Below are 14,394 nucleotides of genomic sequence, written 5' to 3' on the forward strand. Positions count from 1 at the left end.
TACAGATACTGTATCGGTATCTGAAAAGTATCAGTATCGGTATCGGCGAATATGCCAGTCTAACCACCGATTCGACACAGGAGATGACAGGTAAATAAAATGTTTGGGCATGTGGAGTTTGCTTTCGAGTTGCCCAAACTGCAAGTGCACGTTTAAGTGAGGAATCTGCTAAAAACACAACATGAGTATATAGCTAGATAGCTATAAACACAACACAAGATCACAGCACTGGTAATCGGTATCGGCTAAGAGAGAAATTGTGGTATAGGGATCGGGAGCGAAAAAAGTGTTTTAGTAGGGACATCCCCACTAAAAAGATTTGGATGATAAGGTTTTAATGTAAATAATATAAGCTAAATCAATAAAGACAAGAATATACAGTTATGATCTACTTTTTATAAGGTAGTTTAGTTATGTGTTATTTAACAGATAAACGTATTTTACATACACTTTTTACACCAGTATTCTGCTGGAAATTATAATTTCCAGCAGAGAGATTATAATAGCAATACAGTAAATGTATATGTAGCGTTACACAACAAAGTATATAGGGCTTACGGTCTTAAGCACAGGATATGAAGAGAATACATTTTAAGCATGCTCAGTGGCTAAGAAGAAGTGACCTGGAAGTTGGGCAGAGAGCAGGGAGCCTGGGAGCCTAGAGACTGGGCGTACTCATAGGCCTCAGTCCTCTGGATCGCTTCATTGCTGGCAAAATGGTAGAAGCTCAAACTGAAGAAGAGATATAAGAAAGATAGCATCCCGTTTTTACCATGTAAGGACATCCCACACTCACTTGCGCGCGCGCACACACACACACACACACACACACACACACACACACACACACAAACACACACACACACACACACACACAGAGGGCACATTGTTCCCCCATTTCTCACTTGCTTGAAACCACTTGAAAACTACCTTTTAACTCAATTTTTCCCCTTTCTTTGTTTCATTGTTTTAGTTAATTATATATTTTTAAAAGTGTCTCATGTGTATGATTATGTATGCACACTGTCTTTTATGTAAGTCTGTCTCAGTCTGTTGGTCTTTTGTCTGTTTGAAAAACCTCAAAATAAATGATAATAAAAAAGAAAAAAAAAGAATGATAGGATCCTATTGAGGCTAATTCTCTGCTAGCATGTATCACAGCTCACCTGTGGTTGGAGCCAATCAGAACCATCTTGGTGCTCTTCTTGGTAAACACTCCGAATCCAACTTGAGCCATCAGGTAACAGAAATGGGCGGCATCGATGAGTCCCTTGGAGGCTGGCAGAGCACAGAAACACTAGGGCTTGGACTTGTGCTTCTGAAAATAGGCTTCTATAAGCTCAGTAGTTACAGTAGAATGGCTACTGTCAGCGTGCAATGAAGAACGACGATGTTATGATGTCACTAAAGTGGTGTATTTCGATACAAAAATACACAGGGAAGACATTATTCAGGGAATGAAATTATAACCACACCTGGGGGGGGTCTACTAGAGTAAAAAAAGTACAAAAATCATGGCACTCCATGTTTAAAACCATGTGTTCACTGATGTGACCGATCGTACCCAGAGTGTCTCCCATGGTGGCGATGGTGCGTGTGTCCAGATCCAGGGTGTGTGTGAGATTAGACAGCACCATGGCCAGGTGAGGGCGCCAGTCACCCCACTTCTCCTCTCCACAGCACTAGGGGCACAAAGAAGAGCTCTCCATGAGAAACACTTTAAAGGGGTATGAAACTACCTGACCCATTGCTCAAAGGAGGTGTTTCTATTATTTATAATTCTCTCTCATGTTTAGATAATAATGCCTCCTTGGAGTATTTAAAAAATGCTTGGGAAAACGACTTAGGAATATCTATCACTGACGAGCAATGGTCTACATCTCAAATGTTTGTGCACTCTTCTTCAGTATGTGCCAGGCACGGTCTTATACAGTTTAAAATATTACACAGGTTACATTTGTCAAAGGAAAAACTCAACAGAATGTATCCAAATGTGAATCCAGCCTGCGACAGATGTGGCCAGTCGCCGGCCACTCTAGCTCATATGTTCTGGCATTGCACTAAACTAATATACATACACATATTGGCAAAGTATATTTAAATCACTGTCAGACATTGTTGGAAGACCTTTTGACCCGGATCCACTGACAGCAATTATGGGAGTCACGGGGCCCGGGGTCAAACTGTCTACTTTCCAATATAACATGGTAAAATATGTGACTCTACTGGCTCGCAGACTGATACTGTTGAATTGGAAACAAGCACAGGTTCCGACTCACACTTCACTTATGAGAGATGTTATGCACTACTTACAATTGGAAAAGATTAAGTTTGAATTGAGAGGAAGTGAAGATAGATTCTACCAGACATGGCAACCCTTCATTGAATATTTCAATAGGTGCACGCTAACCCCTCCTACACAATAGATAGCACAATAGAAAGAAAGAAAAGGAAAAAAAGGAACAGAGTGTTTTTTCTTTATTTTATTTTTTCTTATTTAAAAAAGAATGTCTGTAATTTACTTAATTTACAACAACATGTTGGAAAAGTTTGAGAGCAAGAGTGTCCGTCCTGTTGTCTATGTTTTGTTTGTCTGTTCACATTTGTCATTGTTTAACTGTTTTTTGTTTTTTCGTGTTTATCACATTTATATATCTTTTTTATTATGTATTGTATGTGGAATTTACATTACCTGACATTATTATTTTTCATTTTATATAACTGAATTACTTATTATCATTGTCAATAATACTCTGAAGTTGTCATATACAAAAAATGCCTAATAAACAAAAGGGGTATGAAAGCCTAGGCTGACCGTTTCCAGTTCAGGTGAAAAAATACCTACAGGAGGTTAAAGGTCTCCCCTTAAAAAGCAATGACCATACACAATGTATCCGCTGGCAGTGGTCTGACGTCTGACCCATCCAGCGCGGTTGTCTTTATGGAATTTCATTATATTACATGTGGATTTCTATCAGTCGTAAACACCGCTGATAGCTTTTAAGGCCTTAATGTCGATACCGTTTATTGAATACTTTTTACTGACCCACGCATATCCTGTTATAGTATATACATTTGTATTAAAGTAGAGGAGGACATGGTCATACATACAGTGGCTGAGGCAGGCATTCGCCCAGACATCAGCTGGTATACCGTCTGAAGAGGATCGTTGATCGGCAAACTGTTTGCAAACCTAAGCAACAAAGACGACATAAACACCCGTTATGTTCCGTTGCTGTGAAATAAGTAAAAACAAAACATCACACTGCCTATTCCTTCAGAGCCAGACAAATAGATCATCCATTATTTGATTATTATTAATATACTTATTTTTTTTGTGTCCCGATGTTTAACCACTTCCAACCTGGTGTCCATTAGATAGTTTCAATAATGTTCAAAGTATAAGCACATCAACAAACTTCACAATGCGATGGGGTATACGTTTGTTAACGTTTGATTTCTGAAATTCATGAATCAAATAAAAGTTTTTTCAAATTAGAACACATTTTTAGAAATTTAACCCATTGAAACTGGGAACGCATCCGTGTTATTTTACATTTTAGCATCGGCTATTCAAAAATAGCAGATATGCAAGCTCACAGACTAGTATTTTAGAAGGCATTTGTAGGAGAGTCGGCCTCAGGTCTCATTGGTTTAAATAGAAAGTATGGGTAACTAATAACTAATAATTGCTGTATTGTATACTATCCCTACCTGGTCATGACACGTGCATGGGTCCTGTTGTCCATCTTACTGGCCAGAAGTAGGGCGTGGCCCCAGAGGCCTCCCTTCATAGCTGCCTCCAGTGCATCCTGTCTCATAAAGTGTACAATATGCAGTTGGTCACAACATAGGAGAGTAATGAATCATTTATACCCTGTCGTACAACATGTAGTGTTTTGAGATTTAATTTTATACTCTTGTCCCTCGTCGAAAATAACAGATCTACAACGTCACAACGCATCACACTGCGAACGGGCGTGCAGCTTAAAGACAGACTGTCCAGACTGAGACACATCTTCAGAAATCTGATTTGAATTTATTTCCAAACAACGTAGGGAAAAAAACCTTTTTTTATTTTGCTTTTCAGACTTGATAAACTATTTGATTCCAATAGAGGATATGCGCATGCATAAAATGAATGGCAAATAGAGTGGCAAAGCGACAGGCAGAGTGAGTATAACATTGTTTAACGTCGTTTAATGCAATCAGATAGGACTCTTTTTGTTTGAATGCATGGGCTGTCAAGGCCAGAAAGTAGTTTTTTGCCACTCAGTAGGCGCATACCCTCTATTTGGAATCAGATCGGTTTCAGGGCTGCCAATCTGAACATAGGCCAAGAAGGTATCTTGCCTTTTTGCGACCAAATAGTAGAAGTTCCCTGAAGCGCTCCGTTTCCTTGCCCACGTTCTCTGGAACCGTCATAAAGGTGTCAGAAAGAAGGGATAGTGGTCCGGCTCCGGGCTCCTCCTCAGGTCTCGCTAGTGGCTCATTGTTAAAGTCAATCAAGTTGGCTTCGTTGGGACACTTGCCCGGCAACCACACAGATCGATGCTCCTTCAGCAACAGATCCGCTATGTCTGTACCGACCACGGTCTTGAGGAAGGAGAGTGATAGACACGTATTATACCACACACACTTACATTTACACCATCTGATAGATAAAGGTGCCAAATCTGTTGTAACTCTTCTCAGTCTTACCCCATTCTGTCTACAAAGCAGAACGATGAAGTCCCAAAGCAAGCAAGCAGAGTCTTTGTCCAAGAGCTCGTTGTTGCGGGAACATTCCAAGCCTTTATTTTGGGAGAACTTGATCACATCAACCTTGTGGGTTTCCTCTCTAATAGACACAACAATATGAGATAGGCTGTTGACACCAGGCATACAGTATGCGGAATAGATTGTAATTAATATACACAATGTCCAACACTCTCTTGTACCACAGACAATTTAGACAATTTACATTGGTTTGAAAGAAAATACAATTAAGGTTTAAAGTGGGAGTTAAAACCTAGTTTGGCTTGCATTTCAAAAGCGCATCCAACACATTTTACAATGTGGATCATTCACATTTATTCACACACACCGACCTTGGAGGCAACCATGCAAGGCACCAACCTGCTCATCAGCGAGCAGTTAGGGGTTCAACTCAAGGACACTTCAACACAATGACCGGAGGAGCCTCTGGAAACCTTCTGGTTCCGAGAGGGATTGCGTGTTGATTTGCGATATGTTTTTCAGTTGGTCATGCAACAAAGTATAAAATAAAGGGTAACCTTACTTGACAAGAGGCCCAGGAAAGGATCGCAATTCTGACTGATCAGTAGTGTCCTGCAGCATCGTCTGTACAACAAAGGACACTTATGAATTTTTCATCAAGTCAAAGTACCAATTCAAGTACCAATTCACAATTATCTTCATTAGTATAGTTCTGTTTAAAAGTCAGTACTAAAACGAAGATTACCAATGATTAAACAATTATTCAATATTCACACTGTGAACACAATATCAAGCACCCTGCAATAACAACTTGGCCTATTCAATGCTCCAGAAATGCTGCTAGTTTAACCATCGTTTTATGTATTTTTTTACCTCCAAGTTGTAGATGTCAACCAGAGCAGGCTGTCCAGCTGACGGAAGATTGGGTAGAACCTGGACGAGATGACCGCCAGGTCCGAAACGGGCACAGCGGTGAGGTATGGAGAACTTCTCTGGGGTAGCTGGACGAGGAGGGGCTGGGAGGACAAAAGGAACTGGGATGAAAATCAAACATCAGCACTATAAAAAGCATGGTATTCTCTGGCATAATGTATTGATTTAATAACTAGCCGGTTGATCTAAACTAGACTCTGTTGAGAATCACTGAACACCAGTGTTCATTTTGACAGCAATTTTTTTAACCATGCTTACTGTAACCATTCGTTCTTGAAATGTAAACGTTTGAGAACCACTGGTATAGACTCTAGTCTAGACTCTAGTATAGTCTATGCCAAATTGTAGAATTGTCAACTATTTTTCAATGTACAGTTTGCCTACAAGTTATTAGTATAAAGTACCAGTTAAGTCAGTCTTTTGTAGCCGATCTACAAGCTCATAGATCTATAGATCTGCTATTTTCAGAGGGCAACACCAAATTCTACACTAATGCCCTTGCCCTCCCTACCATTTTAGTCTAGTTTTTATTTGTCTTAATCTTAATATATTAGTTTTACCCATCATAGCTTAGTTTTTATTTAGTGAAAACAAAAAAGGTAGTCGGTGAAGTTTTTGTCAACGGATATCAACATTGCTGAACGCGGCAGGCTACGATAAGTGGCTTACGTTGTTCGGGGGCGCTCCAGGTGTTCTCCGTGTTGTATTCTGAGGAGTAGGGGTACTGGCTGTAGTTGTGCGAGGCATCGGTCTGGTCTGGGTACTGCCTGTAGGAGTAGTCCACGGGCAGGGTGGACGCTGCGGGGTCATTATACACAGCTGCCACCAGGTCAGGTTGACTCCTATACACCTGGCTCTGCACAGTGGACACGTGTGAAAGAAATGGTGATTACGGTAATTGCGGCCAATTTACAATCACATAATAATAATCTTAAAACTCTGTCAATGTCTTATACAAAAACACTCTCTCAACCAAAACACTTGTTTATACACATAAACGAATCAACACGTTTTAGACTTTTTATAGTCCACTAAATTGATTAGTCTAATACAACTTAAGCACTTAAACTACTTAGCTATCTTATACTTCGGCGTACAATGGTGTCATACATAAATAGCCAATCGACACATTTATTTTCGAATGGTCCAAGTATAAAATAGGGTTAAAGTGGTTAACCCATTTTGACCTGAGAAGATCAGATTCTAAAAAGGTCTTCTACATCCTGACAGTTTTCTGAAAAAGCCATGTCAGTCTTTCTTCGATTTTTCAAAAATAGCAGACCTACAAGCTCGTAGCGCTACGAGCTTGTAGGTCTGCTATTTTTCAATAGCTAAATCATAACATAATGGGAAGCACCTGTTGTGAGCGGGAGCTGAAGCTGCTGCGCCGGCTGTGGTGGCTATGGGAGGAACTGTGCAGACTGTGGGCCGACTGTTCACTGTGGACGCTGCGCCGGTCAAAGTCGTCGCCGTATGGATCGCCACGCCGGCGGTAGTCGTCGTCGAAGCTGGCGTCATATCCAGGATAGTACTTCCACGGGTCATCATAGCCTTCCCTCCTGAGGATGGAGAAGATGGAAATGCACTGGATGATATATACATAATTAGACGTTGAATGATTTTCAACCTGCAAATGAGTAAAAGTGGATCTTCAGATTCACAAACAAATGGTTGGCTTTGATGTGGATCGTAGACATCATGTGGCACGATTCTTGCTCAAACGTGAATCTCGATTTTCTTTTTTCCGCCACAAGAATTGAGATCACGATTCGAATTCTTTCTGTGAAAATATTCATTGTCTTTAGCTGAAAGATTCTACATTCAAAATGTGGCACCTGGAGCCAACTACTGTGGCTTTAGTCAGACAACATCAAGGTGCTTGACTTAAACCTCTCTTACTAAGATGAATCGGACGGCCAACTGGCACTGCACGATTCTTGCTGAAATGTAGAAATGAGATTGCCTAGGTGTCTGAATCTAGATCTCCATCTTTTTTCGTTTAATAGTGTAGCACTACTACACAGCAGAAAAAGCAACAGATTGCTTCACCACAGTTGTGTAAGCTCAATGGTAGTAGTAGTGTTTGTACCTGGCACCGGTAGTAGTGCTAGGATACTGCTGCGGCTGCTGCGGCTGCTGCGGCTGCTGCGGCTGCGGCGGCTGCTGCGGCGGCTGCTGCTGCTGCGGCTGCTGCTGCTGCTGGTTGTAGTACGGGTCTCTGCTTCTGTAGGCCTCATCATAGTTATACCAGTACGACTGGTCGTAGTAGCCTCTGTAACGGGGATCGTACGCTCCAGCATTGTAGCCTTCAGATTAATGTGGGAAATAATGAACAGGAAATGAACAAAAAACATTAGGTCAACTAATGATTTACTTTCAAAGAATGTGGTCGATAATCATGACAAAATTTAAATAAAAAACAATCATCGACGTGTCTCAAATGTGGATCATTGGACTTCACTTGGCCAGCCTGTGATGTCAGTCATCAATGTCATAGGCAAGTCATACGTCATACATAGATATGTCATAGACTCTGTGGTCTGCGGATAGTTACAAGTAAATGTGTTTTTGCGAACGCAGTGAGCACTTACTATGAGACCTAGCAGATCATGTCTGTCTGTCTGTCTGTCTGTGTGTGTGTGTGTGTGTGTGTGTGTGTGTGTGTGTGTGTGTGTGTGTGTGTGTGTGTGTCCTTTGTGCACATATATGGAGCTGAGTGATTTGTTTGTGATTGATGCAACACACTCCATATTTGGACGTATAGCTGCTTTGGGGACTCCTAATATGGTTATGGCTAAGTTAAAAACTTAAAATAACTTAAAAATGTATCTTAAAAAACCCCAAATATGTACGAGCTGCGTTCGCTTCCCGCGTTTGCGCGTCTTACTGGTGACAGTATAATATGTATGTGGGAAAGAATTGTGCTAAATAGCACAAGAGATTTGGCGCTGATCCATACAGCGGTTTGTGGGATTATCTCCGGACACAAAGGCAAGGAATCTAGATGGCTACGCTCTTCTACAGAGCCACGCCATAGAAACTAACTCTTCTACAGACCCACGCCATAGAAACTAACTCTTCCATTACAACTCTGGCCAATGCTGAAGCAGCTCTCACCATATTGTTCATATTGTTTCTTGTAATAATCTGCATAATATTCATCATAGGCACTTCGGTTAGGTCTGTTGTAGTCATCGGGAGGATAGCCTTGCCTATGGACGAAAATAAAGAAAAGCTAGCTTAGTTCCCAAACGCCTTTGTTAAGAGTACACTTCCTGCATTACATTTTGCCGGTGAACAATGAATATTGATAGGGACATCAAACTGACATGGTCATACAGATACTGAGAAAGCGTTTCTCTGACCTGGACGAGGGTCTGTCTGAATGCTGACTGGTCCTGGAGCTGGGCCGCTCCGCCTGGGGCTCTCTGTATGGGTAGTTTGGGTCTCTGTAGGCCGGGTTGGGTCCTTCTGGGTATCTGCCATACCAAGGATCTGTGGGTGGCCTCCTATAGGGGTCATCCTGAAGAACAACACATTTGCCAAATGTCGCTATGAACAAATTACCACCCAAGAAAATGTGCACACATTGTAATATCCACCTGCATCATCAATGATGAAAAATCATTGGATTAAAAATATTGGATATTTACCAAAATTGTATCCTGACTCAGGATACAATTTTGGTAAATATCCAATATTTTTAAGTCGGGTGGGTGCAATGTTTTTTCAGTCTGAAACGGAAGCCTGTGTAAATGGTTCTTTACATAAATCGTGCATTGCATTCACCCATTCATTCATACACCAATGGCGGCGGAAACCATGCAAGGCACCAACCTGCTCATCGGTAGCATTTAGTGGTTCAGAGCTCGATAAGGACCCGGCTCGATAAGCCTGCTCGATAAGGTGATCAATACAAATTAACGAGCTCCATCCCTAATCATCATACAGCAGGTATCAGCTAGTGATTGTTATTATGTGAATATGTGTACAGTACATATCGTTGCTATCGGAAGGAAACCACCTCCAAAAAATATTATATATATATATTGACCAATGAAAAGTAGTAAAAAGCGCTTTGGAGAAAACAATCTAACTCCATTGGACCCTCAAACTATCTGCTAAAGCAGCTAACTCCACACCACCTCTCATGCAAGTAATTGACAATATATAAAGTCACATCACTAACTTTGATGATGCAGTATTGCTTTTCTTTTTAATATATGTTTTTCTTCATTTCCTGAAAAATGAACATTTTGGAGTTAGGTGGTTTCTTCCCGAAAGCAGAGATATATATACTGTAAATAAATGGATAAGAATTAGGTGTTCACATACAGGATAATATTGCTGTGCCCTAGGGTCCCCTCCAGGTGGAGGTTGGAACTGGCCAGGAGGGTAGGGGGCTCTGTTGTCCGGGTATTCTCCGTAGGCCCCTCCATAGTAGCCTCCATACATCTGCCCTGGTGCTGGCGGAGCTGGGCCATACCCCTGTTGACTGCCCACGGAGGAGGGTGGCCGAGGGGGTTCTGGAGGAGCTGGCTGGACGGCCCCAGAAGGCACCGGGCCCCAAGGCCCAGGAGGGTAAGCAGCGGTTGAGTGATTCCCTACAGCAGGCCCTTGTGTTGGAGGGGGGTACTGGCCAGGATTGGGAGGAGGAGGGGCTCCACTGGCTGGCAGTGGAGGAGGAGGAACATGACCTTGTCCGTGAATTGCAGGCTCCTGCATTGATTGAGATTCTGGCAACCTGGGGGGATCCGCTGGAAGCTGCTGGGTGTTTGGAGCTGATGGGGGAGTGTGCGCAGCGGGTTCAGGTGCCTGTGGGATCGAAGAAGAGGCTGTGGTCTGGCGAACGTTAGGGGATTCCCCCTCAGGTCTCAACCCTTGCTGAGCATCTTTGGTGACCTGCAGGTAAAATCCAGGTGCATTACTAGTCTGTGGTGACCCCTGAAGAGAGGACGGATGGCCAGAGGCTTGGTTTTGGTTCTGTGGTTGGTGCATAGAGAAATCAAGCAGTTCATAATTTGATGGTTGACTATGATTGGAGGTGGCAGCAGTTGCAGGGGGAGCCTGTGAATTGACGGGTAGGGCAGAGTAGCTGTCTCCACCTGTTGACTGGCCCCTAGACAAAGGGGGACGTGCTGGCTGAGACAGTGGCAGAGGAAACGTGATTTCTGATTTAACGCCTTCTGTGTTTTCTCGAACCAGGTTTACTGGACTCTGACTAGAGGCAGATGAACCGAAGCTTAATGGCCCAGGGATAAATAATGGGTTCTGATTAGAAGCAACTGGCGGCAGCCCCGACTGGGAAATGCCACCCAGTGAGGGTGGTCTCACAGGTGAAGTAGTCTCCCCATGTGTACTTTGACCAGCTAGTTGAGCAAAGCTGCTAGGCGGAATCACGCTGTAATTGGACACTGGCGGAGCAATCAGAACAGGTTGGTGGAGTGACTCGGACACCAGCAGGGATGCATAGCCCAGGTTGCCTTGAGAGTCGCACATTTCCCCGTCACTCGGCATCGGCGGGTTCTCCAGGTTCTCCGAGTGGTGCTGGGATGTTGACTGGGGTCTCTGTGGGGGATGGAGGACCAGGGGGACATCCTCCGGTGGCTGGATGACCTCAGCACTGGGCTCTCGGACAGGGGCGAGGACAGGGGCAAGGACAGGGGGAGCAGCCGGGGCAAGGAGGACGCTGGCTCCTAAGCTAGACGGGTCGTGCTGAGCCCAAAGGGTAGTGGCAGGGCTCTCGCAGGGGCGACTGGCTCCGTAAGCACGTGACGAAGGCCGGGAGTGATAATGAACGACAGGGTGCGTCAGCGGAGGCGCCCCACTTCCAGTCGCAGCAGGTATGGGCTGTCCTGGGCCATGGATATTTTCAAGGTTATCGGGGGGCTGTTCCAGGTTGCCAGGTGTAGAATCTGTACTACCCTCTGCTACCACTCTTGCCCTGTCAACCTCGGCCGGACGCACCCCAACACCATGTGAGCGTACAGGCTCAAAAGAACTGTTAGCACTGGCCTGAAAGATACCAGTCGGTTTGGGAGGACTCGGTGTCGGTGTCTGGCTGTGGTATGTCCGCTCCTGGGAGCTCTGACGAGTTCCCACACCACCCGCAGCTGGAGAAGTGTCAATCTGCTCAAAGTATCCCCCAGCGGCAGCAGAGTAGTTTGGGTCATCAGAAAGCCGAGGGCTTTCCTGCTGGATGAAGGTGCCCACGACACCCGGGTGCCGTCGTGATCCAGTTCCACTACTGTGGCTCACATTGCTATAGCTCGATGACACACTGGCAGATCTCATTGGTCTGGGGGTAGAGTCTGGGGTCTCCAGATTAGGCCCTGCCTCATATCTGTCAACTCCATGTGCTGGGGCAACAGCGGGGATATTGTGTGACCCACCAGGCAACACCTCCAGGTTGGGCACACACTCTAGGTTCTCAACATGGTCAAACTGGGGCTCAGGGGCATTCTGGCTGTTTGCTGTTGCATAATTACCATCGTTCATGTAAGGTATGGGTGGATGACCCGACAGGGGAGCCCCATGGTAATCATTGTGAGTGTCTGTGTAGCCACTGTGGGCCTGTGGAGGTGGCTGGGGGTGGCTGTGGGCCTGTGGAGGTGGCTGGGGGTGCCTGTGGACCTGTGGAGGTGGTTGGGCTTGTGGAGGTGATTGGGAGTGGCTAAAGGCCTGTGGGGGTGTTTGGGGGTGGCTATAGGCCTGTGGCTGTGGTTGGGCATGTGAAGGTGACTGGGGGTGGCTATAGGCCTGTGGCTGGACCTGTGAAGGTGGCTGGGGGTGACTATAGGCCTGTGGGGGTAGTTGGCTGTGGACCTGTGGCTGTGGGTGGGCCAGTAGAGGTGGTTGGGCTTGTGTAGGTGATTGGGGGTGGCCGTGAAGCTGGAAGGATCCCTGAATACCATTTACAGCTTTGCTTCCCTCTCCAACCAACGTTTCCTCATTCTCAACATCATTGCCTTTGAAGAACATGGAGAGAGTACCAGAATCCTGGGAGTATGGGGCCGTGGGGGGAGGTGGGGCGGGACCAGCGGTGGCTACGTGCTGAGATGCAGCTAAATCAAAATGGGCAGGACTAGAGCCAGGTCCAGCTCCCATGTGATGGTAGCCTGGGTCCGGTGGGGGTTGGCTGAACCAGGAGTCCTGCGGGCCTGAACTCTGACTGAAATAACTCTGAGTCTGGAAGTGGGAATTATGCTGCTGGGGGGGCGTATTTTGATCAGACCATTGACGGCTGGGGGGCCTTTCGGGGTTCTGAGGGGGGAAAGGTGCCATGGCTGGTGGATGGCCAGTGTGTGTCGGTGTGGTGGTATTGTGGTGTGGTGAGGGCGTGTGTGGAGGAGGGTACGTCTGTAGCGGGGGATGAATATTAAAAGGCTGTGGCGGGGGGTCACTAGTGGGCTGAAAGTAGTTCTGAACAGATGGAGGGCGGCTTCCATGATCAGGTGCCCACGGAGCAGAGGAAGCGCTCGGAGGCACCGGCTGGAAGAGCATGGGTTGAGACGGAGGTTCTCCTCGGGGGTCCTGGCCGAATGGTACCTGAACAGGCGTGGGAGCTGTGGCCATGGGAGGAGACCGACTGGCCACCGACGGTGCCTGCCCTGTCGAATTAAAATAGCCCTGTTCTGCATTAGGAGGAGGATATCCGGCAGCGCCTTGTAGCTGTCCTGGGAAAAGGACAGGGGACATTGTAGTACTGTGAGGGGTAAAAAGATGCACCCCTGGGGTTGAAGATGGAGGCAGACCAAAAGGGGGGGCCTGTGCACCCTCCAGTGTTTGTGATTGCGGAGGAAGCCCTGGGCCTGCCCCAGAGTACATACTATTGGGTGGACCTTGCATGGGTGAAGGGTTACTATTGGATGCCGGTGGGGGACCACCCGCAGCCATCGGTGGAGGAGGTTGTCTGACATAAGCAAAGGGGTCAGTCATGGGCTGGGCAGGTGGTGGAGGACCCATCATGGCAGTAGCCGCTGCTGCTGTATGTTTGTGAGGCCTCGTCCTACGGAAGGCATTGGGGCCTCCTCCGGGAGGAGGGGGGCCGGAGGCTCCAGGGGGTCCAGTCCGAGGTGGAGGCTGCATGGCTGTAGATTAGACAGGTCCAGGTCCACGGACCAAGCCACTCTGGTGATGCCACTGAAGGTGAACTTAGATGTAGCTGTAGACAGAGAGCAAAAGTAAGCAATCCTACTGTTTAAACAATTGTGAGATATAGGAACAGCTGAGAGAGGCAGAGTGAGTGAGTGAGTGAGCAAGCTTGTGTGTGTGTGTGTGTGTGTGTGTGTGTGTGTGTGTGTGTGTGTGTGTGTGTGTGTGTGTGTGTGTGTGTGTGTGTGTGTGTGTGTGTACGTCTGTGCAGTGTGCATGTGTAAGAAACAGAGAAAGAGGGGAAAATGAAGAACAGACAATAGAGTGGAATCAGTGGATTGTAAAAGTCAGCCAGAAATGCTACTAGGCTTTAGTTTAGACTTCACCACACCTTTATTTGTGTTAAGTTTGTGTTCCTATTTAACTGAGTGTACAACGTGGCAACATCAATGCACCATTGTTCGGACGGACAACATTGTCAAAATGTCAACATACTCAAACTGCAATTAAAACCGCTACTATATCAGGCTTCCGATATTACTAATGTAATGTGACAATGTAGACAAATAATGAGAAATAGCCTACTAATAGAAGAGTTCAGTGGAAACATCTCTTAAAATAAAAAGATCACAAACTTGATTTCAAATA

General features: G+C 45.5%; 1 protein-coding gene across 3 annotated transcripts in view; it reads right to left on the reverse strand.

The window, feature by feature from the left end:
• The window catches only part of sec16a (SEC16 homolog A, endoplasmic reticulum export factor), a 31,772-nt gene that overhangs the window by 15,342 nt on the left and 2,036 nt on the right, over positions 1-14,394 (reverse strand). For all 3 annotated transcript variants that reach the window (XM_080756689.1, XM_080756688.1, XM_080756687.1), the window contains exons 2-16: positions 9,988-13,816; positions 9,018-9,175; positions 8,770-8,864; positions 7,742-7,958; positions 7,010-7,211; positions 6,322-6,508; positions 5,593-5,735; positions 5,282-5,343; positions 4,702-4,840; positions 4,354-4,596; positions 3,715-3,812; positions 3,112-3,193; positions 1,565-1,682; positions 1,167-1,278; positions 624-732 (exon numbers count right to left, since the gene is read on the reverse strand). In XM_080756689.1, the coding sequence (XP_080612815.1) occupies positions 624-732; positions 1,167-1,278; positions 1,565-1,682; positions 3,112-3,193; positions 3,715-3,812; positions 4,354-4,596; positions 4,702-4,840; positions 5,282-5,343; positions 5,593-5,735; positions 6,322-6,508; positions 7,010-7,211; positions 7,742-7,958; positions 8,770-8,864; positions 9,018-9,175; positions 9,988-13,740 (5,718 nt within the window). In that variant the 5' untranslated portion in view covers positions 13,741-13,816. The remainder of the gene's footprint in view (positions 1-623; positions 733-1,166; positions 1,279-1,564; positions 1,683-3,111; positions 3,194-3,714; positions 3,813-4,353; positions 4,597-4,701; positions 4,841-5,281; positions 5,344-5,592; positions 5,736-6,321; positions 6,509-7,009; positions 7,212-7,741; positions 7,959-8,769; positions 8,865-9,017; positions 9,176-9,987; positions 13,817-14,394) is intronic.

This window comes from Protomyctophum bolini, assembly GCF_963924005.1.
Source record: "Protomyctophum bolini genome assembly, chromosome: 22".
NCBI classification, from domain to species: Eukaryota; Metazoa; Chordata; class Actinopteri; order Myctophiformes; family Myctophidae; genus Protomyctophum; species Protomyctophum bolini.